Raw genomic sequence first — 25,299 nt, 5'->3', positions numbered from 1 at the left:
ATATCAGTTTCCCTTTAATTCTTTGTTAGCAATCCAATATGTGTGTGTGTGTGTGTGTGTGTGTATAAAGCAAAATGTTTCATTAAATTTTTTACCCCATTTGAGATACCAATATTTTAGAGCCTGGCATTGGATTCAGAACAGGACATTAAAATGTTAGTGTAGGTTGATTTGAAGCAAAATAATTCTACATAAAAATTATGCTTCCATACACTATCAATATTTTAGGTTATATGCTGGACAGATTTCAAGTACACAAACATTTCTATGCTTGCATTGATAGAATATATATTGGTTGGATAAAAATATTACTCAAGCTGTTCCTTTGTGCTTAATACATAAACAAGGGTTGGTGTTGACCTATAAAATTCTTTATGCTTAGTTACCTACAAGACAATCTTCTACTGAATCAGCCTATTCAGTACATTTTCCTCGGGTGTTTTTGGTTCTATGTCATTTTTATAGAGAATGATGGCCAGGAGGTGCTGCTTCTCTATTCCAGCTTTGGAATATTTTGGAATACTTTTCTCTTAGAATTAAGGTTTGATGCATTCCTTCTAACATTCTGGAAGCTACTGAAGCAGCTGGATCTTGAGAGTTTATTCAAAGTCTGCTATCACCATTTCAATTTGTTATCTTTTGAATTATATAAACTGACTCAATTTGTTTAAATAATTTTACTTGGCTTTATTATATTATGTCTTATTGCTGTTAATATAAATTTCCTTGAACTTTATTTCATTAGATGTTAGCTGTTTTACCATGAACACTTTGACTGTGGACATGTGTTATTTCAGCAGAATGGAAACAGAACAAATGAATGAACAGTTAGTGTAGGTGTACAAAGGCTACCCTATTGTTCTCAAAAGAACAAATTCTATAGCTACTATTTCTGCAACTTTCTTAGAACTCATCAAGAGATATGCAAGTTCATGAATTAGTTCCTGTACTTTTACACATCCAGTTCTCTACTTGAGAGGGAATTCATTTTAAGAATTAAGAGTTCCAAACAAATGTATCACAATATGATATACACTATATAACAGAGACTAGAGGAAAATACAATCTTGTGTAGAAACTGGATATATAATTCTTTCACCCAACAGTCCATTTTTTTAAAGAAGTCTGCTTTAGAGCGGTTATTCAGAAAAGACCTAATATCATTTTGAATCAATTCTTTGTTCAGTTTGCTGACTTCAGTAATTACAGAAGTAGTTATATAGAAATGCCCTTGCAATACTGGGTTGAATATAGCTATTCCTCATCCTAGATTTGCAAGTCGCTTTCACTGCTAGATAAACTACATTTATCTCCAAAGATGCACACCAAAGTACCACATTTGCTGGCAATCAGCTCTTGAAAGATGCTTTCAACAGAGCTCCCATATTGTACATTCTGGCAGCAGTAGAGGTAGCACCAATTAAGATTGTTTCAATATAATCTGTGATTTCCAGTGGCAAAAACAAGAACCTGCTGACTCAGGTTGATTTTGCTTGAAGCTAGAATAGTTTCATTATAAAAGGGTCGTTTATTTATGCATTTATATATTAATTGTTTTTCCTGATTTTTTTTTAGAAAAACTATTTTACACTATATCCAGGAATGCTGAATTGCCACATATTATTATTTAGTTAGAGAAACTTAGTGACATGCAATCTGGGAAACTAGAAAAGTTGGCATGTGCTTCTCATATATAAAATAAAAGTATCTGATTATGTCAGGTGGTTATACTTTAATTTATTAACTGTTTATAAATAATTGTGGTTAAGTTGGTTTCCAGATTTGGTTTAAAGAGAAGTATTGTTTACTTTCTATCTGGCTACCAGGAAGAACCTACCTACTAAATACTGAATATGCTTTAATTTGAAATCAGTGTTTTTCAGCATAATCCATTACACATTCAAAACAGGTTATCATATTCCATCTAACAATTGGGAACAAAAACAGGAGAAAATGTAAGTTACTTCCAATAGCTGGAACTGAAATTAACTTCAGAATAGTTTGTATCCCTAGTTATTGCTGCAATATGGCTATAGGATTTAACAGAAATCTCTACACGAATCATGCATTTTTTCAAATATTTTAAGTAGTTCAAAAAGAAAATACAAAGATTTATTAAAATTGATATTGTCAGTGGTATATCACAAAACGCTCATTACTTTTGTGAAGACGTAGCCATACAAAACCTTGTCATTTTGATTCACAAGAACTACACAAGCATGTCATGAATCACACTTTCTTTAATTTAGATATATACATTGGTCCCCATGCCTTCCCTCTTTCTGGAAGTACTAAAAGTTCATGCTGTTGGACATTGGCAGCAAATCTGAATTCCTTGGATACTGAAGTGACCAGGGTGTGCAAATCCACTGGCAAAACATTGTTGTAGGAATCAAGGATGTGACTTATGACATCATTATTCTCTGCCTTAGAAAGAGTACATGTAGAATAAACCAGATATCCTCCAGGACGCAAAGCTTTAATTGCAGATCTGTTAAATAATAAAAGCAAAACAAAGCAAAAAAGAGTAAATATTCCATTAAATTGGATTCATCGGCATACATATTTACACTTGGAATCTTCACCTGCCAGAAAATGTGCATGGTTATGTGCATTAAGCTTAACATTTCAGTAATGACATATGATTATTACTGCTCAGTCTATACATACAATTGAATCCATTACTAAAATGTTGGAAGGATATATTACTTCTTGCCCATAAGAGATAACTAGCTCACTGTTTTTCAAACTTTGACCAAATGTTAACCTGACAATAAATTTTGGAGAAAAGAATAAGATAGGAAGGGAGAAAAATGCATCAATGTAAATTGTTGTTTACTGAACTAGCTATAAGGAACTGGCTATTCTATTAATCCTGGTTTATATAAAAAAACAATACCTAAGCCTCACACAACACTAAGCCAAAAATAAATATACGAGGTCCACCTGTAAGTAATGGAAATTTAAGAATACAGGATTTAAACTACAGAAATCAACTGAATATTTCTTATTTCAGAGCAGCTCTCAAGATACATGGCAGTCTTATGAGGTGACTGAAGTACCACCTCACCATATTACCTGGGTTACTTTTGGGTTACTTCTGAATACGTGGATAATGAGCTCTCTAAGAGGTTGATTACCCACAGGCTGCATGCTTGTCTCTTTCCTTCTCTGGAAAGGGGCAGGGGAGGGGGGGTTCAGAAAATTATAAATACCTTGTTATGGGAGGGACCACTGTTAAAATAAGGCAGTTTCATATCCTTCTGAAGAGGCCCTCCTTGGAGTCAGAGGTATTGAACAATTTCTGTATCTTTCCCCTTGTTGAAATAAGAGATTGGAATTAACTAGAGTGCCCTGGATGGAGTAGATATCTAAATATGTTTCAAGCCGGGAAACAGGATAGAGATACCAAAATTTAGTTTTTTCCTCGTGTGTGTGTGTGTGTGTGTGTGTGTGTGTGTGTGTGTGTGTGTGTAGGGGGACAAATTATTCAGTGGGCTGAATGGCAACTGGTAATATATTGCAACCCCAGGTCACACTGGAGATGCTATCAAAGTCTCATCCTGGTGCTTGAAGACTTTTAATGGTCTGTAGGAATATTTTTGAAAGACAGGAAGAGGAAAGTCACAGCCAGGGCAATGGTCAGATAAGAAATATTTCAGCCCACTGAAGAAACAGGTTTGAAAATCGTATCAGAAGGGACCCTTCTTCCTTCCCTGGAAAGTAAAGACAAGGGGAGAGAGATGTATTTTTAGACTTCAAAGACTTTAACCTTACAATAAAGGCAGTGTTAATATTCATGGAACTGCTTTTTCATCTGGACTATTCTAAAGGACAGTATGAGGAAGTTCAAAATAAATGGGAGAGCAGATACAAAATAAATGTACTAAGATACAGCTATTTGTGTATATTGTTTCCTTGGTGCCAACTGTTATCTTTGGAGTTGCAACCCCCTCTCTCTGCAGGAACAAGCCTGTTCCTTAGAGGACTTCCTGGACTTGCAGTTTTTGCTGAATTAGCAAGCAGAGGCCAGGACAACAAGAGCCTTCACCAAGCTTCATCTGGATGCCAACTGAGACTTGGGGCAGAGACCTGATTATGGTGGCTCAAGCCCACATAACTTTTTATACATTACTGCAATGCAGGCTGCATTTAAAGACTGCCCTAATGTTTAATTAGGTGCAAAACGTGGTGGACTGAATGCTCAGTTACTACCCAGTGGGCATCTGCTTATAACTTTGCATTAATTTCCTATTAATTTCTGGTAACATTGAAAGTGCAAGTCTTTACTTTTTTTCTTCTACTTAATTGTATCCCAATTCTCAAACTGCTTGGACAACTCCCTGAAGTTTTCTTGGCAATGTTTTTCAGAACTGGTTTGCCACTGCTGCATTCCTAGGGCTGAGATAAAAGTGACTGGCCCAAGGTCACCCAGGTGTCTTAATGCCTACAGCAGGACTAGAACTCAAGTCTCCCAATTTCTAGCATGGTTTCTTAATCACACCAAACTTGCTCGTTTCTAATCTATAAAGCAATTTATAGCTTGGCACCAGATTACCTTATTGAATTTTGAATCTTTTCCTTTGAGTTGGCATGACCACTTGTGATTGTACTAGGAGATGCAGCTAGTTTCACTTCTGAGACACTAGAGACCAGAAATAGGAGCTTTTCTGTCATGGTGCCAGTTCTCTGGAATGGCTTCCTGTTGACTGGTTCCAACGTTATTTGCCCTCCACAATTAGTTAAAAACAACTTTTCTGGAGTGCATTTCAAAGCTGAACCCAGGTACCGTGTTTCAGGTAATGTTTTGTATTGTATTTCTTAATTATTTATGATTACCTTAGTTTTCCTATTTTTGAACAGCCAAGAATCTCTGGATAAAATTCTGAATAATAAATTAAAAAAAATGAAACAGTTTTGAAAAATTTAATTAATTTTAACTGGCAAAAAGCTGGACTTTGAAGAGGAAGAAATATGTAATTATCATTTTAAATTTTCAGCAATTCTGAAAAACCCAAGACATTTACAATTTTCTCTCAAATACTATTCACTGCAAAATGCCAAAAAGTAAATACAATTTTGTGATTGGTTGCCATATTGTATTTAGGCAGTTTTATCTTTGGATCATCTATTCACACTTAGGTGTAAAAGGATGCAGATACATCCTACCTTGGAAAAGAGAAATAATATAGCATAGCAATTCACGTTACAAACTTCACTCTCTCAGCCCACTCCTTGAGAGAGTAATTACAAGTTCTGCATTCTGCTAGAATGGCCAAGAGTAATTCTCTCATTAATTTATCTATTCTCCATATTAAAAAGGGGGGAAAATCAGGGAAGATAAGGAAGACAGTGTGTCATACTTCAATGCTGCCATCTTGTGTTCATTAGCAGAAACTATTTTCTGAGACTGCAGAGCTGGATCTGATCAGCAGGGAAAAATGTGCTCCAAGCCAATCAAACCGCAGAAATGACATTGACATTCTCCCTTCTTATAAGAGGAATTCTGTTTCCCCCTTCCTACTTTTATTGATCAACTTGGCATCTTCACATCACAGTAATTTGATTTCAATTTCTTCTTGCAATGTCCTGCTACTCTTCCTTGCAAATTCATTGGAAGATGCAAGAAACTCTTGTTTGTATCCACAACATACAATTTATTACGGGGCTGAGCAGTACTGGGACAATGCAAATGAAGCCCCAGAAAGCTTCATTTATCAAGTCTCCAGCATTTGTTTTTCTAATATCATAGGCACAAGTTTTCCATCAACTCCAGACTGATGGTGACTTCTCTTCAGCCTTGAGTGTTCCTTCAATTAAGGAGAGTCTTATACAAAGACTTCTGAAACTTTTTATAATTTAGTCATAACCACATGTAGATGCAGCTGCTGGAAGACTAGGTTTGCCAGACATTCTAAGAGTAATTTCTTAGAAGGCCTTGATACAGTAGATCCTTGCCATTGTTTTAACTGCATTGCCTGGCATTGTAAAGAACCATCGACAAATGCTGTGCTGTAATCTCTATGGGCCCAGCCAAGCCAGGTTTCAAGGCAGCACATCGAAGTAATTCAGATTAAAGTGCAATGGTAACTCATTAAAGGAGAATGTTGCCTCTGCACAGCATTATATATTTTTGTTACACAATCACTAGTAGAGAAATATTAAGTCATTAGATATTTAGAGCAAAATCTCTGGGTCTTGAGTGCTAGAAGTCAAGTAAATTAAAATAAAAGCTGTCCAAGTAAAATTGATTAAAAAGCTATTTTAAGTTTTTAAAAATGTGAATTGAAATTGATACTGCACAATCAGACATTATTAAAGGACAACTAAAAAAGGTGTTTTTAAAGCTAGGTAAAAGGCAGTTCTGGGAAGTTCCATATTGATGGCCCCACTAAGAAGAAAACCTGGCCTCAGCTTGTGAAAAGAGAAAAGTCCCCCCCCCCCTTATTTTAGCACTTCTGAAAGTTAAATCTGGATGAACAACGTAAAATACAGGGAGTTTCAAAAGGGATGCAAAAAAGATGCAGTATTTTTTTTCCCAATGGAAGTCTCTATTGTATCAGAAGGATTGAAGTTTTTTAGTTTGTTGGTAAGAGGGGAAACCAGTTGCAAATACTGTATTTGTTTTCAGGTGATTCATAGATATTTTATAGCAATGGGATCACCATTATAACTGAAAGGCCCTGAGAGCTAACATAAATGTGGTTGGTCAATTTTAGCTGTTTGCTTTGTTTTTACATTAATACCTTCAGTTTACCCAAAAGAGTAAAGTATGAGGGGTTTATAATGTAACAATGACATATACTGATATGTGAAATGTGCTATGAGTCCAGCAAACATTGAATTCCAGAGACATTCAGACTCAAACCTGAGTCTACTTATTTGTTTCTATGTCTTCTGGAAGTACTCAAGAAACAACTGTTTGAATAATTGAGAGTAATATACTATTTTTACTTGTTTTTCAACATGGGTGCAATAAGCCAACTCAAAATTCTTACAAAAATGTATTCTTTAATATTAATATATATCATAACATTTCCACTGTGTGATTTATGACATTGCAGGGCTGTTTATGATAATTTTCATCCCCTCTAAATCCTAAATTTGGAGCTCTCTAGTAAATTTTGTGTGCAATTTTAGCTAGGAAACTAATGTTAGCATTTTTTTTTCCATTTCAAGATTAAACTCTTGAAATATGCTCTTGGTGAATTCCATTTGTGTAATGGTAGTGTAGCAAAGCTTCCTGGTTGCACTTTTCTACTGCATCCCAGAGGAAAATTGTATGAAATTATACAGGAGAATGGAAAATGATTCTGTAATCAAGGACTGGCACGTGGACATTTTAAAGCTTTTTGGCCTTTGAAGAACACAGGTACAGTAAGTCACCAAAGGAAGAAAGTGAAAATTAGCTACTGCTGTATTGTCACTTAGCTAGGTACTATTTTATCAAACTTCAATTTCTTTTCTTCCAAGAAACAGGGTCCAATTTGATTAAATATTCTTCAGGGAAATGGGCAATTTCAGCTTGCTAGTATTTTTTTCTACCAACAAGGTTCTTGTTGTCAAAACTGTTCCATTTTAGGGACATAATTTAGAATGATTTATACAAATTTGCAAAAATTTCACTGAATGATGTATGCTTCCTACAGCCAGAAGTCCACAAATTAGATTCTATATGTCAAATACTGGAAAAAGAAAAGCGAGGGAGGTCAATGTTTTTAAATGTGATTGATTTCTCTAAAGGAAACAGGTGACATGATGCATTACTACAATAAGACACTCATATTTTGGTTATAAATCACAGGCTTCTTTTTGGTAGGAAGTCAGTCCCTCCTAAGACAAAGGAGTAAGAAAATACAACCCTTTTTGTGATGTTGCTATGACAGATTTCCATAAAAAGCTCTACTTCTTTGAAAAGAAACTATTTTAATTCTCTCTCAATTATGTGGACAATGAGTTTATATGATCAATAGCCTGATATAAATTACCGATGAGAAAAAGAGAAAAACTCTTGCTTATTAGTCTCCTTGCGGCATATCGTACCTGCTAGCAATATAAATTAACATTTCATCTAGATTAGTAAAACACAATAAAATATAAATCTTAAAAAGATCTATGTTCCTATACCAATGTCTAGGCCAGGGGTATCTAACTGCCGGCCCACGGACCGGTTGCATCATATGGAGGCTGCGCCCACCCCAGCTCTGGCAATGCAAAAAGTCGCGATACGTCACGACACATCATGTGATGCAGTGAGTTTGACACCCGTGGCCTAGGCCAGGGCTTTTCAACTGGTGGTATACTGGCACCTGGCAGGGTGGGCTCTGCCCAGCCTAGCGGGGGAGGGAAAGAGCCAAAGCGGCATAGTGCAGGACTTGCTGTGAGAGAGTCCACAGGAGCTACAGGAGGCTGGGGAGAGACAAAGGCCCCAGGATCAGCACTTCTGGCTCACCCAGAAGAGAAAGGAGGAGGAGGGGGGCGGAGACAGGAAGGGATATAAAAGGAGGCAGTTTGGGTGAGAGAGGGACAGAGAAAAAAAAGATGCAGCCTTGTGAAGATGAGCCAGCTTGAGCTTCACCTAAGGGAAAAGGAAGAGGGAGGGAGGAGTTCAAACAGGCCAGCCGGGAGCCGATCTACAACTTCTGTGGCAGCCATCTGTGCCAGGCAGGCACACAGACGGCAGCAAGAAACAGACAAGAAACGCAGCGGGGGGAAGGGTTTCCTTCCACGAGGAATGAAGAAAGGCAGCATAGGCTATAGATGAGGCACTGAGGGAGGGAGGAAAGAAGATGGCAATGAGAAAGAGGGAGGTAGAGAGCAGGAGGGAGGGAGGAAAACAGAAAGGAAGTGTTGGAAGAAAAAGACGGGGGCTTGCTTTCCAGCCAGAAGGCTATACCTTTAAGAGAAAAGGAAAAAAAAATGAAGCGGCACTGTTTGAAATAGAAAGGAAGCCGCTGCTCAAGAGATGTTTATTGGCAGAAGCGAAGTGCCGTTTCAGCAGTTCAGTTCTGGATCAGCTGAACAACAAACCGGGAGTGTGGAAGGATTCTTATGTGATTTTGTGACTTTGAAGTTCTGGGATTTGTGCAAAATGTTTGGCAATTTCTATTGTGGCTGATGGCTGATGTCCCGTGGTCAGATTTTGGGTCAAGGGGTTACTGGTTCTAATTCTATTGCTCTGCTATTGTTAGATGTAAGTTTTGCTGCAAGGGATTTTGAAGTATTTTTGCCCTGAATGGATTTTGCCTGTAGCATTCATTTACCTATGAATGGAGCAATTTGGAGAGCCTGCCTTAGTCAGCAGCCAGTACTTGCTACATTTGTTTTTTTTTTAAAGTGCTGACTGCCAGCTCCATAATTTTCCTTTCTAGCCAGTAGCTAATTCTTAAAGGGGAATGCACCTTTTTAAACTAGTTCCCTCAGCGGCTTGTCTTTTCTGTCTCTGGAGGCTCTTCCTTATTTGATAAATATACGGAAGGAGGAAACTATTGGGGGGGGGATCAAATTCTTCCTTCAGAAGGAAGATGGGAATGAGAAACAGGAAGGGAGAGAGGAGGGAGAGAGATTGGAATGAAAGGGAGGGAGGGTCTGAAGGAAGTTCCACCTTAGCACTTGGCCACCAGCAGCCCTGCCATTGACTTTGCTTGTCAAAAGACTGCAAAAAGGGATCACATGACCCTGGCATACTGTCACTATCATAAATATGAATCAGTTGTCAAGCATCCAAATATAAATCACATGACCCTGGGGATGCTGCAACAGTCATAAGTGTGAAAAAAGGCCATAAGTCACTTCAGTGCCATTGTAATTTTGAATAGTCACTAGGTGAATTGTTGTAAATCAAGGACTACCTGTACTTTATCATTTTTTTTCTTTTGGTCATCAAGTTTTTGACATCTTGCTAGGTGGTACTCAAATACTGCCATATCCTAAAAGTGATACAATCAGTGAAAAGGTTGAAAAGCCCTGGTCTAGACCATCTACCATTGAAACACAGCATCATTTATATACTGCTCAAAAAAATAAAGGGAACACTTAAACAACACAATGTACTGTATTTAATAGTAGGATGTCTTATCTTGTGTTCCCTTTATTTTTTTGAGCAGTATATTAAAAAATAAAATCAGATACTGGATCGGTATACTGCCCTCAGCTTACAGTCAGTCACTATGTGATCTACAGTTTGACGTGACCTCGCAGTCAGACTGAGGGGAGGATACTATACCCCATTTATACAGACACCATGTGAAATGCGAATATGATAGGAAACTGAATGCTCTTCTTTAAAAATTTTGAATCTTAACAGGTTTAAAAGGTACGGATACTATTTAGACTATATGTTGCAGAATGCAGAGATGGTTAGCAATGACCAAATGTTTTGCAAAATTGCAGTGCTAATTAAGGAAGAACAGTCCTACTTTGTAAAATTCAAATTTCTATACAAATGTTTCTGAAAAGAAAGGCAGCTCTTGAACAATTCCCACTGGCCCTCTTTGCATAAAACAAATGATTCTGCCTAGCCAAGTGACTCCTCTATGTGCACCAACAACACACATGAGATGGCCCAGTTCTTTCAACTGCAATATTATATTACTGGGGGGCGGGGGGGATTGGTAGGAGGAAGACTTTTCCCTAGGACCATGGTGGCACAGTGATTAGAATTACAGACTAATTCAGGTCACTGCCAGGAGTTCGATCCTCACCGGCTCAAGGTTGACTCAGCCTTACATACTTCCGAGATTGGTAAAATGAGGAATCAAATTGTGTGTGTGTGTTGGGGGGCGGGGGAACAATACACTGACATTTGTAAATCTCTTAGAAAGTGCTATAAAACACTATGGGGTGGTATATAAATGGTTGGAGGTAATATGCTGACTCTGTAATCCACTTAAAGGAGGCGGTATAGCCCTATGAAGCGGTATATATGTCTAAGTGCTATTGCTGTTGCTATTACTTTACTAATTTCTAAGTGTGTCTCATTGCTCTATGTCTCAACAAGTGTTGCCATGGAGAAATAGAAAAAAGAACAGCAACAGAGACAATGTTTTTAGAAAGACCTTGTTTTTATAAGACTATCTTAGAAAAGATAAGTGCTAGTTAACCTTTCAGTAGCAGTTCCCATAACTGAATGGAATAGGTTACTTTAATCTGAATTAACTCTATGCCTGCTTAAGCTGAATTTAACATCTAGCAGTCTAGTCAATGTATCCCTTTTCTCACTTTTTGCATAGCTCATTCACTGCCTCTCTCATGACCCTGTCAAGCTTATTGTGTGAAGAGGACAATAGTACTGGATCCAAGAGAAGTTAATTTTGTTAAAACCTATGTTTACAAATGTTCCAATGAATAAAAGAAGTCAAGTCAAAGGAAGTGTACAAAATGTCTCTGTGTGTCTGTCTGAGTGTTTTGCCAAGGACTGGATTGAGCCCTTGAAGTAGTCTACTCCAAAAAGTAATCAGAATAAAGGAGTGGATCTAGAAAGAAGAAACTTTAATTTTAATTCATTGGGGTTTTTAATGCCTTCAAATCAGTGTTGATTCTTTACAACTGCCTGGACAAGTCTTGCAGGATTATTATTATTATTTTTGGTAAAATTTCAGAAGTGGCCACCATTGCAGTACCTTCTTCCTAGGGCTGAAAGAGTGACATCTCCCCCAATTGGTTTTTTGCCTAAAGTGGGACTAGAACTCAATTTTCTTGTTTTGAGCGTGCTGCCTTAATGACTCTACCCAACTGGCTATCTTAATTAATAATTAGATATCTTAATTAACTAATAGGCACCAAATAATTCAATAATATGAATTTTTATAATTTGGTGTATTCCTTGAAGGCATTAAGGAAACATCATCCAAGGCTTCTGAGAAATTACACCTCTGGTTTATCATTTTCTTTGCTCCAAGGTGTTCATTCCTCTTGCATTTCATCAAGAAAACAACACTCTTTTCCATTCTATTCTGATACGTAGCTAGATTTATTTTCCCACAAAGGTGTTTAAAAACATAACAGTTATGTAACAGCCAGGCAACCTTCAGGGACACTATGACCATCACACTGCTTTCAACTGGCTCTTCTTTAGTGACAAGGGATTCGTTTATATAAAACTGTGACGTTATTCAGCTTTATAACATAGCTAATACTTTGAACCAAAGACAGCTTTCATTTTTATTTTGATAAATTAAGTTGTGATCAGGACTCAGACTATAGCTAAAAGGAACTATAGTTGGTTTAAATAGAAATGGAAAATGAAATATTGAATCTTATGCTGAAGATAGGGACAAAGAATTTTCCGATTAGGATGGGGAAGAGAATAGAGACTAACTCAAACAACTCTTCATATGTGAATCTTATATATAATAATTAGCCTTATACATACTGTATGTTTAAAATATGTCTCCCAGGCACTGCCCATTGCATAATACTATGGAGAAAAAGAAAATTCTGATAATAATGTGCATTGCGTGTTTGTTTGTGTGTGCTTCTCTGCTAGAGAATGTAATTTGTTATGATTCATTTTTATTTGCTTATGGACTGCATGCCCTCAATGAACTAGCCCTCTAGGTAAAGCAAAATACCCAAATTAAATTATCAATTTGGACTTAGGTAGAAATATATAACTGGGCTTTATCTTATATTTATAACATCTCAACTTGAACTGGCAGATGACCTCTCTCAGCAGCTTTATCTTAAACAGAACCAGAGAGAGAACTGAGTTCTGAGACAACCTCTTTCCTTTTGTTAAACTGACTGAATTGACTTGCCCAGGTCAGAAAGCAGAACAGTGCCTTGAATTTCTAATCCTTGCAGGCCATTCAGAAAAATATTGTGGTTGACAATATTGAAGGCTGATAAGGTTAAATAGTGCTGCCGCTATTTAAGTTCCATCACCGGGCATCCATTAATGGCCAGCGCTGCTACCAACCCATGCTAATGTCTGAATCCACATTGTCCACTGATGGCATCCTGATGTGTTGGATTTTTAATTCCCTGACCACATTGCTGAGTAGGAGTTCTGAGAATTATAATACAATACATAGGAAGAGAAGTAGGTTAGGGACAAAGGCTGGCCTAGATCCTTCTTACAGGTACTAACTTATGACAGCAACTGGGACTAGAATTTCTGTCGCCAAACAATGGAGTCATAAAGTGTAACCATATTGGTTAGCAATTGCAATCCTTGAAATCCCAGTTGCCACTGTAATTGAATCCAACAAATGTGAGGCAAGGCTGACATCCCACAACCAAAATCAGTGTGGCAGTCAGCGGGAAGTTGCAAGTCTCAGGGCTGCAGGCAGATAAGTGGCTGCTGCCAAATGGGAAACTAGGTGAGGGGATATGCAAGGTGAGTGTGAGTGTAAATGGTGATCACATGACACTTGACAACCAGTCGTAAGTGTGAACAGGTAGCTAAGCATCCAGGCTGTGATCACGTAACCATGGGAGTTCTGGGATGACTGGAACTCTGGAACCACAACTGATTCAGGGTCAAGTAATTTGTAATGATCATAAGTTCATCAAGGATTATGTGTATTGCTTTCTTCACTCAAATTTACAGATTAACAGACACTTGGTATTCACAACTTTTACTTATTTACTACAATTTAAGAATTACAATTTTTTTTCTTTAAGGTGTTTTTAAAAAGGATACCAGGCATTGATCTGTTCCTGTTGTTCAAACTACATCAAAACTCAGATATGGATGTCTGATGTTTTCCCTTCTTCCACACTTTGGGAATGTCCTAGTTACAAATATGAAAGAACTCAGCAGGAAAACTTGAATGGTGCTCTCTATACACTATGGTAATTACTAGGAGAAAGCAGTGTAGCTCCATGCTTTTTGGAACAATGACTGGCTCAGCGTGACTACATATGGAGAGGATAATACATAGGTCAAGAAGATGTAGTTTCAGAATATGATTCAGCACGTACTTCATTCTGTGAATGAGCAGTCCCTTTTTCTTTTCAATTTTTACCTGAGCAGTTGTATCTGTACAGCAGATAATAGCTTCCTTTGTGCTAAGCGCAGAGTAGCCTGCTGGGTATCAGAAGAGAATAACCAACTTCTATCATTTGAGCAAGGAGCATCCACTAGGATCTGAATAATCAATGACAACAACAGAAAAATATCTTTAGTAGAATCACAAAACATAATCATGGAGTTAAAAAGGGCTAGCTAATTTAACCAAAGACATTTCTTACAAATGGCTATCATTTGAACAATTGAGTAACTGGTCCTACTGTGACACTGCTCTTGTTAGGAAGTTTTTCAACATTCAGTAGGATATTGTCTTCCTGGAAATTAAACCCAAGACCTACAGCCGGGAATAATAAACAAATCTTAAATCTTCTTCTATGACATAGAGTAATTTAAAAAAATGTATAAATGCTATAAAAATTCTCCTTTAATTTTCTCTTAACAAAGCTAAATTTTCCCAAAGGTAGCACAGGGTTATGAAAAATATTGTATCTGATATAACATACTTACTTATACATTAAAAAAAACAAGCCCCAGATTGTTGGGGGCAATTAAGCTGACTTTGTAATAATGCCACTGGGGTGTGTGTGTGTGTGTGTGTGTGAAAGCCCTAATAAGCAGGCATATACATAGAATGAAGGCTACTGCTAAGCTTGTAAGCCGCCCTGAGTCATAAATCAAAAAAAAAAATTCTGCATCATGCAAGAAATCTATAAAGGGTTTCCAATCAGCAACAAATAAGATATTGTCATTTCTATAATCAAAGAAGTCCATTTAGTCATTTCTGCAAATTCCATCATCTTCATCAACCATTCCTCCACTGTGGGCAGTACGTTTACACTTACATGCACTTTTGAGTATATAATAATTTTTACTAAAATCAGTTATCATGTAACAAATTGTTACTGACAATCTTTGTTTTAAATTGCTGGGTTGGATTATATGTATATGAATATCTTTCACTGATGTTATTGCTTATATTGCTTTATACAATTTTTATTTATTATTTTTCACATTTCTGAACTGCCCATCCCCCTCAAAGAAGGTCCAGTTAGATCCTGAAGCTCCTGAAGTTTAATGTCCTGTTGCAAATTGTCATGGGTGACATATATGTGAGCACAGCACAAGACATTGAGGGCTGTTCCCTGACACCACTGGATGACATCGCTAGGGCTCGTTGCCTTGGAAGAGTGAGGAAGATTCTCAGGGATGACTCACACCCTGGACGGTATCTCTTTACTCTCCTACCATCTGGTAGGAGATATAGGAATATAGCCAGCCGTACCAACAGGCTGAAAAATAGCTTTTATCCGTGGGCTGTTAGGCTTTTAAATGGGACATAATCTTATGCAGAATTGACTTGGGAGGCCGGTGTGTGGTGTAGTTGGTTCACATGGTGTGGTAGGATGGAGCGTTTCAGCGTTTCTTCACTTTGACTTCATCCCAAATGATTTCATCATTTACTTTTGATTCCGTTCTCTCTGTTGAAGATTCCTCGTGCAAACCATTTTATCCACTTCCAGTTTTATTTCCACTGTAATCAATCTGCATTTTCTCTCCTTTAACCTTTCCTTGCTTGTTCTTACATCTTTTCAGCTCTGTTTTTTTTCTATAAAGACTTTATTTTTCAAATTTATGTAGCTACCCATATAAACAAATGACTTTGGGCAGCATACAAAAAGTCTTTACAAATAACAATCATTATTAAAAAACATTAAGAACTATAAAACACAGCTAAATAGACGAATACAGTGCTACCTCACTAGTTCACCAATTCCCTCAAGTCCCTAGGCTTGATACATTAACTATACATTATACATTTTTCTCATTTTTTTGCATTAATCATTCTCTTATAAGCAATTTTCTCATAGATTCATCATTCATTTCATTATGCTTTTAAGGATGTTTCTCATGCATGCATTCATAATGTCTCCACACTTATCACTTGCATTCTGTAACAATTTCCACTTATTCTGTTGGAATACTAATCTATCTTTTAACATCATTTCATACTTTCCCTTCTGGCAATTATTTAACTTTGATTCTAGTTTATTTCACTTATTTCTAAGTTTTTTAAAGTTAACTGCAGCATTCCCTGCTAATGGAAGAAATATGCCTGACAATATGGGTACATTATAACTGTTGTATTACAAAGGCCAATTTTATTCCAAGCAAGTTCACACAATTCTATGTCAGTGATTTACTCACAACTTACCACCTAGGAAGCATATGCAGTGTATTCTGCACACCTGAATTCTCAGGATACCATATGGATGTAGGTATGTCTCCCACTCTAGACAGAAACATACATACATGCATTCATGGACACACATAGAATACTCTTTGGCTATTCTTAATTTTGTTTATAATTACATTTTAATTGCTAGTCCTGCATTAAGCAAGAATCTGCACTATGGGACTTCCAGGCCACTAAATCTCCAAATACCAGCCTTGAATAATTCTGTTATTGTATTATTATCTGTAACTGCAAAAAAGCCAATGCAGTCCTTGGCTGCATCAACAGACGGATAGTATCTTGAGCAGTGATAATGCCGACTTCTGGTTTGCCATTGCTGCCACCACTAATGCTGGAAGGCGAGCTCCATCTTCCTCGTTCGATTTTGCACCACTGGGGGACCCTGGAAGGGGTCGAAAGTCACCCTGTAGGGGTGACCAGCAAGAAGGGGATCACCGCTGGACTGCGGGAGGGTCATAGACCTTCTGCTCGATCCAGGGCAGCCCTCCAAACCGGCAGACAAAAGACCAGCCATAGAAATATGGCTCGTCACTAGGCTGCAGACAGCCAAAGTCAAACTTACCACCAGGCATTCCAAAGCAGCACGGATGAGACTGGGTGAGATCTGAACCTCTCTTTAATCCAGGTTTTTTTTTCTCCTGCAAAAGCTGCCCAAAGTATTTTTCCCCCTGTGAGGAGAGAGGGAACTTTTATCCCACCCTCTAAGAATAGCGGCGACTGACTATCCAGGGGAGTTAAAACACTGAAAGTATAACCTTAATCTAACTGGATTTATATGCTTCTAGAATTTGGGGACCAAAAGATTTCTTATCCTTATTGAAGACCTTGGTTTTTATTTACAAAAAAGAAATAAAATTGGAAAAAGGATTATAAAAATTTTGGACTTAAAAAACCTTAAATGGCATTGGTGACAACTTGTGGCTAAGTTTGATATTATAACTTGTTATTGTCTAAAGGAGACTTGGCTAGAATCCCAGACTACAGATAAGACTTTTCCAACCTTGACAATTATCAGCTGTCAGAAGCTCAGCTGTGTTCATTCTGTGACTTAAAGCTCTTAATTTAACACACTACTAAGAGAATATGAAGACCAGGAACAGATTCTCCTTATGTTAAAAGCAATACATGAAACCATTCTTTCAGCTTGTGATGAAATAAGATGCTACAGAAAAGAACAAGATGTCAGCCTAGATATACGAACTCAAATTTTGACTACAACTAAAGAATCAACTACACAAAACATAACAGAAGAAGTGCAACAATTAAATACTATGACAGAGGATTCAACTGACCAATAAATACAGTCAATGGACAGTCCAGAAAAGAGACTGACAACACTGAAAATGGAAAAGACTTTCTTTATAAACCAGAAGAAACTTGAGAAGAAAGAAGAACAGACCGAAGGAAAGATAAACATACCAGGATCTGGAATAAAAGAGACACGATTTATTAGCCCTTCCAAAAAAAATGTTGACTGGATGGTCTCTTTTATTTCAAATAATATATATAAAAGCACTGACATAGAGGGTGAGATGGTAAAGGAAGAAAGCTAGAATAAGGCTGAAGAAAATTGTGGTTTTATCAGCGAGGATTTTTTATTACTAATTAAAATAGAATATACTTTGAATACCAGATTTTGTTATGAACTGAGCTAAGGAAAACTTTGGTCATTTAAAACTTGGAAGTATAAATACTAAAAGTTGAATTTGAATATTGAATGGGAAATTAAAAATTGGGGAAAACAAATAAATAGGATATTGCTTGTTTATAAAGATTGAATGTAAAAGTAATTAAGATACACAATAAGCTAAAATTTATTGATAAATGTAATAAATATGTTTTTATTTAATTGAGATAATAACTATTAGTTTAAATATGAGATAGTAGATATCAAGAGAAAAAGAGAGGAAATATTTGATGTTGAAATAGGGGAAATTTGGGTCATTAAATTTAAGACATTTATTTTTATTTATTTTTATTTTAATTCCATTTATATCCCGCCCTTCTCCGAAGACTCAGGGCGGCTTACAAGCTTAGCAGTAGCCTTCATTCTATGTATATGCCTGCTTATTAGGGCTTTCACACACACCCCAGCAGCATTATTACAAAGTCAGCTTAATTGCCCCCAACAATCTGGGTCCTCATTTTACCTACCTCGGAAGGATGGAAGGCTGAGTCAACCTTGAGCCTGGTGGGACTCGAACCTGCACTAATTGCAGGCAGCTGGTGTTACTTAAGGAGGCATTAGCCCACTGCTCCACCAAGGCTCATTTAGAAACTAGTTGGAAATAAGAAATGCTATATTGTATTATTAAATAGATGATGTAAGATGGTGGGAAATAGAATATATTAAAATAGGTGGGAAAGGGCAGCCACAGAGGCACTCGACCAAGTTGTACCCATGCGGCCCTTGACCCGACGCAGATCTCAACGGGCCCCATGGTTCTCCATGGAGCTCCACGAGATGAAGCGTCGGAGACGGGGCCTAGAGAGCTGTTGGCGGTCCAGCCGATCCGAATCTGACCAGTTACGACTAAGGTCGTTTACAAGAACTTATCTCGCAGCGTTGAGGGTGGCTAGGTCTAACCACTTTGCCACCCTCATCGCGTCCGCAGATAATCGCCCGGCCGCCCTGTTTAGGGTAACTCGCTCCCTTCTTAATCAGGAGGTGAGGGAGGAACCCTTGCAGGGTCGAGACGAGGAGTTTAGTCGATTTCTGTCGGACAAAATCGCTCGGATCCGGACCGGTTTGGACTCCGACTGGGCAGAGTCTGACGAAGAGGATACGGGCGGCCTTGTCGATTTAATCTGGGAAGAGTTCGATCCTGTGACTCCTGAAGAAGTGGACAAGATCATGGGGAAGCTGAGCTCCACCACGTGTTAGTTGGACCTGTGCCCCTCCTGGCTGACATATGCAGCGCGGGATGGGACACGAGGCTGGCTCCAGGCAGTGATTACGGCCTCTCTGAGTCAGGGTAGCTTTCCCGCCGCCTTGAAGGAGGCGGTGGTGAGACCCCTCCTCAAGAAGCCTGCCTTGGACCCAGCAATTTTAAACAACTATCGTCCGGTCTCCAACCTTCGCTTTTTGGCGAAGGTTGTTGAGAGCGTGGTGGCGCAGCAGCTCCCTTTGTTCTTGGATGAAGCTGATTACCTAGACCCGTACCAATCGGGTTTCAGGCCCGGGTACAGCACGGAGACGGCATTGGTCGCGCTGGTGAATGATCTCTGGCGGGCTCGGGACAGAGGTTGCTCCTCTGTCCTAGTCCTTTTAGACCTCTCAGCGGCTTTTGATACCATTGACCATGGTATCCTGCTGCGACGTCTCAGGGGGTTAGGAGTGGGAGGCACAGTTCTCCAGTGGTTCTCCTCTTACCTTCTGGGACGTTCGCAGTCGGTGTTGGCAGGGGGGCAGAGATCGACCTTGAGACCTCTCATTTGTGGAGTCCCTCAGGGATCGGTTCTCTCGCCTCTCCTGTTCAACATCTATATGAAGCCGCTGGGTGAGATCATTCGTGGTTTTGGAGTTGGGTATCACCAATATGCTAATGATACCCAACTTTTTATTTCTACCCCAAACCACCCCAGCGATGCCCTCGACGTGATGTCCCGTTGCCTGGAGGCGGTCCGGGTCTGGATGGGGAGGAACAGGCTTTGACTCAACCCTGACAAGACTGAGTGGCTGTTCGTGCCGGCATCCCGGGAAATTCCGATTATTCCATCATTGGCCATGGGGGGTGAGCTATTACCCCCCGTAGATAGGGCTCGCAACTTGGGGGTCCTTCTAGATTCACAGCTCTCTTTGGAAGAGCATATTGGAGCTGTGACTAGGGGGGCCTTTGCCCAGGTTCGCCTGGTGCGCCAGTTGCGGCCCTATCTAGACCGGGATGCCTTGCGTACAGTCACTCATGCGCTCGTGACCTCTCGTCTGGACTACTGTAATGCTCTCTACATGGGGCTGCCCTTGAGGTCCACCCGGAGACTTCAACTGGTGCAGAATGCAGCTGCGCGAGTTGTCTTGGGGGTTTCCCGATACTCCCATGTTACACCTTTGCTCCGCGAGCTGCATTGGCTACCGGTTGCTCTCCGGGTGAGGTTCAAGGTCTTAGTGATGACTTACAAAGCCCTTCATGGCATGGGTCCGGATTACCTACGGCAACACCTGCGGCCGGCGTCAACTTCCCTCCGTCCAATGCGCTCCCACAGAGAGGGCCTCCTTAGGGTGCCGCCGATCAAAGAATGCCGATTGGTGGCCCCCAGGGGGAGAGCGTTCTCTGTGGGCGCGCCAGACCTTTGGAACCGCTTACCGGTTGAGCTCCGGATGGCCTCCGACCTTCGCTCCTTCCGGCGCGATCTTAAAACCTTCTTTTTCGAACAAGCTGGTCTGGTCTGATGGGATGGGGTTGGGTTTTTATAAATAGCTCTAATTTTAAGATGTATTAACTATTATGGGCATAATGGTTTAATCGCTTTTAATTTTTGTATTCGGTTTTTTACTATGTATTGCCCTGTTCACCGCCCTGAGTCCCTTGGGAGAAGGGTGGTATTCAAATTAAATTATTAAATTAAATTAAATTATTAAATATTAGACTTCGTTAAAAATTGTGATAAAGGAAACTATGGTTACCAAAAATTTGGAAATTATAAATATCAAATGCTAAAAATTGGGGAAAAGTAACTACAGGATATTGACTGTTTATAAAGATTGAATGTTAAAGCAACTAGGATATGTATAAGCTAAAAATTTATTGATAAATGTAACAATGCTATCTTTACTTAATGGATATAATAAGAATTATATTAGTTTACATATGAGACAGCAGATATTAAGGGAAAAGGAGAGGAAATATTGGATGTGGTAGTTTGCACTAAAGATTTTTGTATGTTATTGAATTATTGATTAACCCAGCCCCCACACTGCTTTTTAAATACTGAAATGTAAAAGTAGAAAATCAATAAAATATTACACAAAAAAGATAATGCCAATTCATACTGAACATATAAGACCATACTTGGAATACTGTGTTCAATTCTTGTCAGCACAATATAAAAAAAGATGTTGAGACTCTAGAAAGATTGCAGAGAGCAAAAATGATGATAGGGGTTATGGAGGCTAAACCTTATGATGAAGAGTTGCAGGAATTTGGTATGTCTAGTCCAGGGGTAGGCAACCTTGGCTCTTTTATGACTCATGGACTTCAACTCCCAGAATTCCTGAGCCAGCTGGCTCAGGAATTCTGGGAGTTGAAGTCCACGAGTCATAAAAGAGCCAAGGCTGCCTACCCCTGGTCTACTAAAGACTTCTCCAAAACACCTGATGGCAGGACAAGAAGCAACGGGTAATTATTAAAGAGATCCAACCTAGAATTAAGGAGAAGTTTCCTGACAGAATAATTAAATAGTGGAATGGCTTGCCTCCAGAAGCTGGGTTGCTCCATCTGTGGAGGTTTTCAAGAAGAGAATTGGACAACTATTTGTCCGAAATGGTATAGGGTCTCCTACAGAAAGGGAGTTGGACTAGAAGACATCCAAGGTCCCTTCCAGCTGTGCTATTCTATGTTCTATTAACTTATTGTTCTTGGAGAGGAGACCCAAAGAAAACCAATGGTATATATCTGAACAAAAATAAAAATTCATTTTTTCTGTATTCTGTACAAAGAAAGAGCTATCACTATGATATGCTTTAATTAGATACGTTAACTAGAGATAAGAGAAAAACATAGCCTTCATAAAATTATTAGCCAGTATAGACATACCTTATCAAACTTTTCAGGCTGAAGATTTCCTATTTCTCTTCCATCATTAGGAGAAATAGTAATTAGGCTCATCAAAGATTCTGGAATGAAGGATTCTAGTGTCTGCTTCAACCAATGAAATCTCAAGTTATCATATTCATTCGACTGTAAAAGCCCTATACAAGAAAGGTAGATTAAAAAAAAACACATAGCCAAACCAGTTTTCTCAAGGCACTTAAGAGTATATTTAGAATATAAATTAATTCCTGGTTTCAGCCTAAAATCAAGGAAAAAAGAATGCCATGAGAGCATTCCTTATCAATACCTTTGAATAAACTGTTAAATGTGTTTTTGGGAACAAGTTTGCCAACAATGTATTATTGGGTTTACTAATGGAGTAGTTTACCTGGGAAGGCATAGTGGCTCAGTGTTTAAGACGCTGGGGTTGTTGGCTGGAAAGCCGACAGTCCAAGTTTGAAACGGAGCATCATGTGATGGGGTGAGCTCCTGTTTGCCTACCTTAGCAGTTCGAAAGCATGCAAATGCGAGTAGATAAAAAGGTACCATTTTGGTAGGGAGGAAACAGCGCTCTGTGACATCATGCTGGCCACATGACCATGGAAATGTCTTTAAACAGCACTGGCTCAACAGCCCTTGAAACACAGATGAGCGCTGCCCCCACAGTCGGTTACATCTAGCAGAGTAAAATCCACAGGGACTCCTTTCCTTCCTTCTTACCTGGGCAAGCATATTGTAGTGTGGCTACTGATTTACCCCCTGGGGCAGCACACATATCCAACACTTTTTCTCCATCTTTTACTTCCAGAGCCAGTACTGCCAGCAGAGAGGCAGCATTTAGCAGGTAGTACTGCTTTAATTGTCCGTCTCTGTGTTTCTGAGCAGGGAATCTTCCAGGAGCATCACTGATGTAACACTTCAATGATTGTGGAAAAGAGGATGAAGGTCTTGGGAAAAGGAGGCGATAGTTCTTTAAACACAAATAAGACTCCATTTCAGAAGAGAAACTGAATTTATTAAGGAGGACTGCATATTGCCAGTACTGTGGTGTTGTAAGAATTTCCCTGCAGATGAAAGAAAAAAAATCTAGGTATGAAGTGATATATAAGAATTCAACAATTTGTTACCATGAGTAGTTGTATCTGAAAGATTAGAGAGGTTAAACTAGTCATTAATTTCTAGATTCAGTTACATATGAAGGCAATTAAAGCAGGATAGAATATTGCACATCTTTTAATCTGAAATAAGCCACTCTGAATGTGTATGCACAAGGTGAAAGCTGCAGAATTTGTGTTGCAAAATATGGCCTTGAAGTCAGGAAAAAATCATGTCTTTCATCATTGGCTGCACAATTTATTTTCTTATCACTAAGACCTTAGAAAAAGGCATTGTATTGGCATAGTGCTTAGACTGTTGGTTTAAGGGTCAAATGATCAAGATTCAACTCTCCTGGAATTTACCAGCTGTTTTTCACTTCCTGTATTCACACAATGAATAAATTAATCTAATAAGCTGGGATTCCATAATAGAAAACCAAAGTTAAAACTTCTTTATTTATATGTTAAATTAATATTCCAGTTTTGTTCAGAACCTTTAAGGCAGCACACATTCGATTATAATTATTATAACTACAAGGTCACCTGGTTAAATAAATAGTGCAAATTCAACCAATGGCTGAATTTGGACGAGTCACTGCGTAGCCAGGTTTGGGTGAACAAAAATTAGGCAGGATATAAATGCCAAATATTATACCACCTTTATGCTGCCCTCCTAAAACCTATGGAGAAGAGGAAAATTACATAAAGATGTTTTGTGCTTTGGCATTTTGGGGACAAGTACAATTTTAATTGTAATTTAAAAAAAAATGGATTGGGGTCGGGAAGAAAGAGTAGGAAGAAAAGAAAACAGAAATTGACCTGACTGAATTCCAAGTTCCTCCTCCCAACTCTTTAGAGTACTGTTTCTCGAAGTGATTGAGAACAACCTGGCATGTTTGCTTCTGAAGCTTTGTTTCCGATGGTGACTCTTTCTGATGTGGCATGGGAGAGGGAGAGAAAGAGACATGCATAAACACCAAGTATGCAAGTTATACTTTAACCCGCAAATATCTCTAAAATAGTTCGATTTCGGGGGCAGATTATTTGCAACAGGGATCACTCACATCCCTTACACCTTTTGTACGCAAAGTGAGAAGAAAACGCCTAAAACTCAGGCATTTGCTCTTATTGTTTCCCGCAAGAAACTGTGGAACCCCATTCTATCCCGACGAGGAAAAGAAAAAGAAAAACGCACTTTTCCATTAACACCGGAAATGAGGTCTAAATTTCCCTCTTGGTTGTATTGGCTAAGTCGCTAGGATACCGCGGGGTCTATCATTTCACTTTGTCCACTTAAGTCAGGGGTCTTCAAACTTGGCCCTTTTATGACTTGTGGACTTCAACTCCCAGAATTCCTCAGCCAGCTTTGCTGGCTGAGGAATTCTGGGAGTTGAAGTCCACAAGTCATAAAAGGGCCAAGTTTGAAGACCCCTGACTTAAGTCGACTGGCATTCTGGGAAAGACAGGAAAACGCGGCGAAGCAAAAGTCTGGTCTGCTCAACCGGTTTGCACTCACCTGGCTCCTCGCCGAGGAATACCGCTCCTTTCTGCGTCGGCAAGCGGCAACCCAATTCGCCCGAAGCATTCCCCGCGAGAGCATGCTCAACGTCGGAATCAGCGCGCATGTTGTCCTTTCCTCCCTAGTCAGGCCGGCGGAAGCGTCTCAGAAATTCGAGTCACGGCGGAGAGGAGAAGAGGGGACCGCAAAATAGCGCCTCCTGCCGGGGAGGAACTGGCAACGACTCGTGGCGCAGCGGCATTTGACTAGGCTGGATGGAATTCGGGGCTGGAACCTAGCTCAGGGGGTAGGCAACCTTGGCTCTTTTCTGACTCGTGGACTTCAACTCCCAGAATTCCTGGCTCAGGAATTCTGGGAGTTGAAGTCCACGAGTCAGAAAAGAGCCAAGGTTGCCTACCCCTGACCTAGCTAGTTCTTTAACTTTTTAACACTTCTTGTGGATCGGGAGCGCAGTATATAAATGAAAAGCTAGCATCTAAAAACAGGATCTACTTGAATCTGATCTTTGCTTTCCAGTATTTTTTTTTCCAAACACAATTGATGCTTTACTGAAAAACCAAGGATCCCTTAATTTCTACTAAGAGGACAGTCCATCTAGTTTTTCTTACTAACACTAGAAAAGTAGTTCATTTTTCTCCTACTTTCTGATCTGAAGTTGAAGGCAAATTACATAGTACTCCTTTCCGTTTCCCTCACAACCGCTC

At 39.1% G+C, this 25,299-nt stretch overlaps 1 protein-coding gene across 14 annotated transcripts; it reads right to left on the bottom strand.

The window, feature by feature from the left end:
• Nucleotides 1-2,064: 2,064 nt before the first annotated feature.
• NSUN3 (NOP2/Sun RNA methyltransferase 3) lies at nucleotides 2,065-24,857 on the bottom strand. Of its 14 annotated transcripts, none has more exons than XR_014026367.1 (9): nucleotides 24,593-24,856; nucleotides 23,896-24,008; nucleotides 22,700-23,043; nucleotides 21,983-22,137; nucleotides 13,971-14,092; nucleotides 12,374-12,418; nucleotides 4,840-4,885; nucleotides 3,216-3,317; nucleotides 2,221-2,491 (listed from the first exon to the last, which is right to left on the bottom strand). XR_014026367.1 is itself a non-coding variant. In XM_081327188.1 (7 exons), exons 1-6 carry the CDS (start codon nucleotides 24,674-24,676, stop codon nucleotides 3,254-3,256), a joined length of 882 nt encoding a protein of 293 aa, XP_081183314.1. In that variant the 5' UTR covers nucleotides 24,677-24,852; the 3' UTR covers nucleotides 2,221-2,491; nucleotides 3,216-3,253. The 14 variants fall into 14 exon arrangements, 2 of the variants coding, with proteins under 2 accessions (XP_081183313.1, XP_081183314.1); XR_014026359.1 differs by lacking the exons at nucleotides 4,840-4,885; nucleotides 12,374-12,418 and adding exons at nucleotides 16,188-16,265; nucleotides 16,792-16,897 and having other exon boundaries at nucleotides 2,361-2,491; nucleotides 24,593-24,857; XR_014026360.1 differs by having other exon boundaries at nucleotides 2,376-2,491; nucleotides 3,216-3,716; nucleotides 24,593-24,857.
• Nucleotides 24,858-25,299: the final 442 nt, after the last annotated feature.

Source organism: Vipera berus (assembly GCF_964194415.1).
Source record: "Vipera berus genome assembly, chromosome: 4".
NCBI classification, from domain to species: Eukaryota; Metazoa; Chordata; class Lepidosauria; order Squamata; family Viperidae; genus Vipera; species Vipera berus.
The sequence above is the reverse complement of the archived record's forward strand: the minus strand, read 5'-3'. Positions and strand labels throughout refer to the sequence as shown.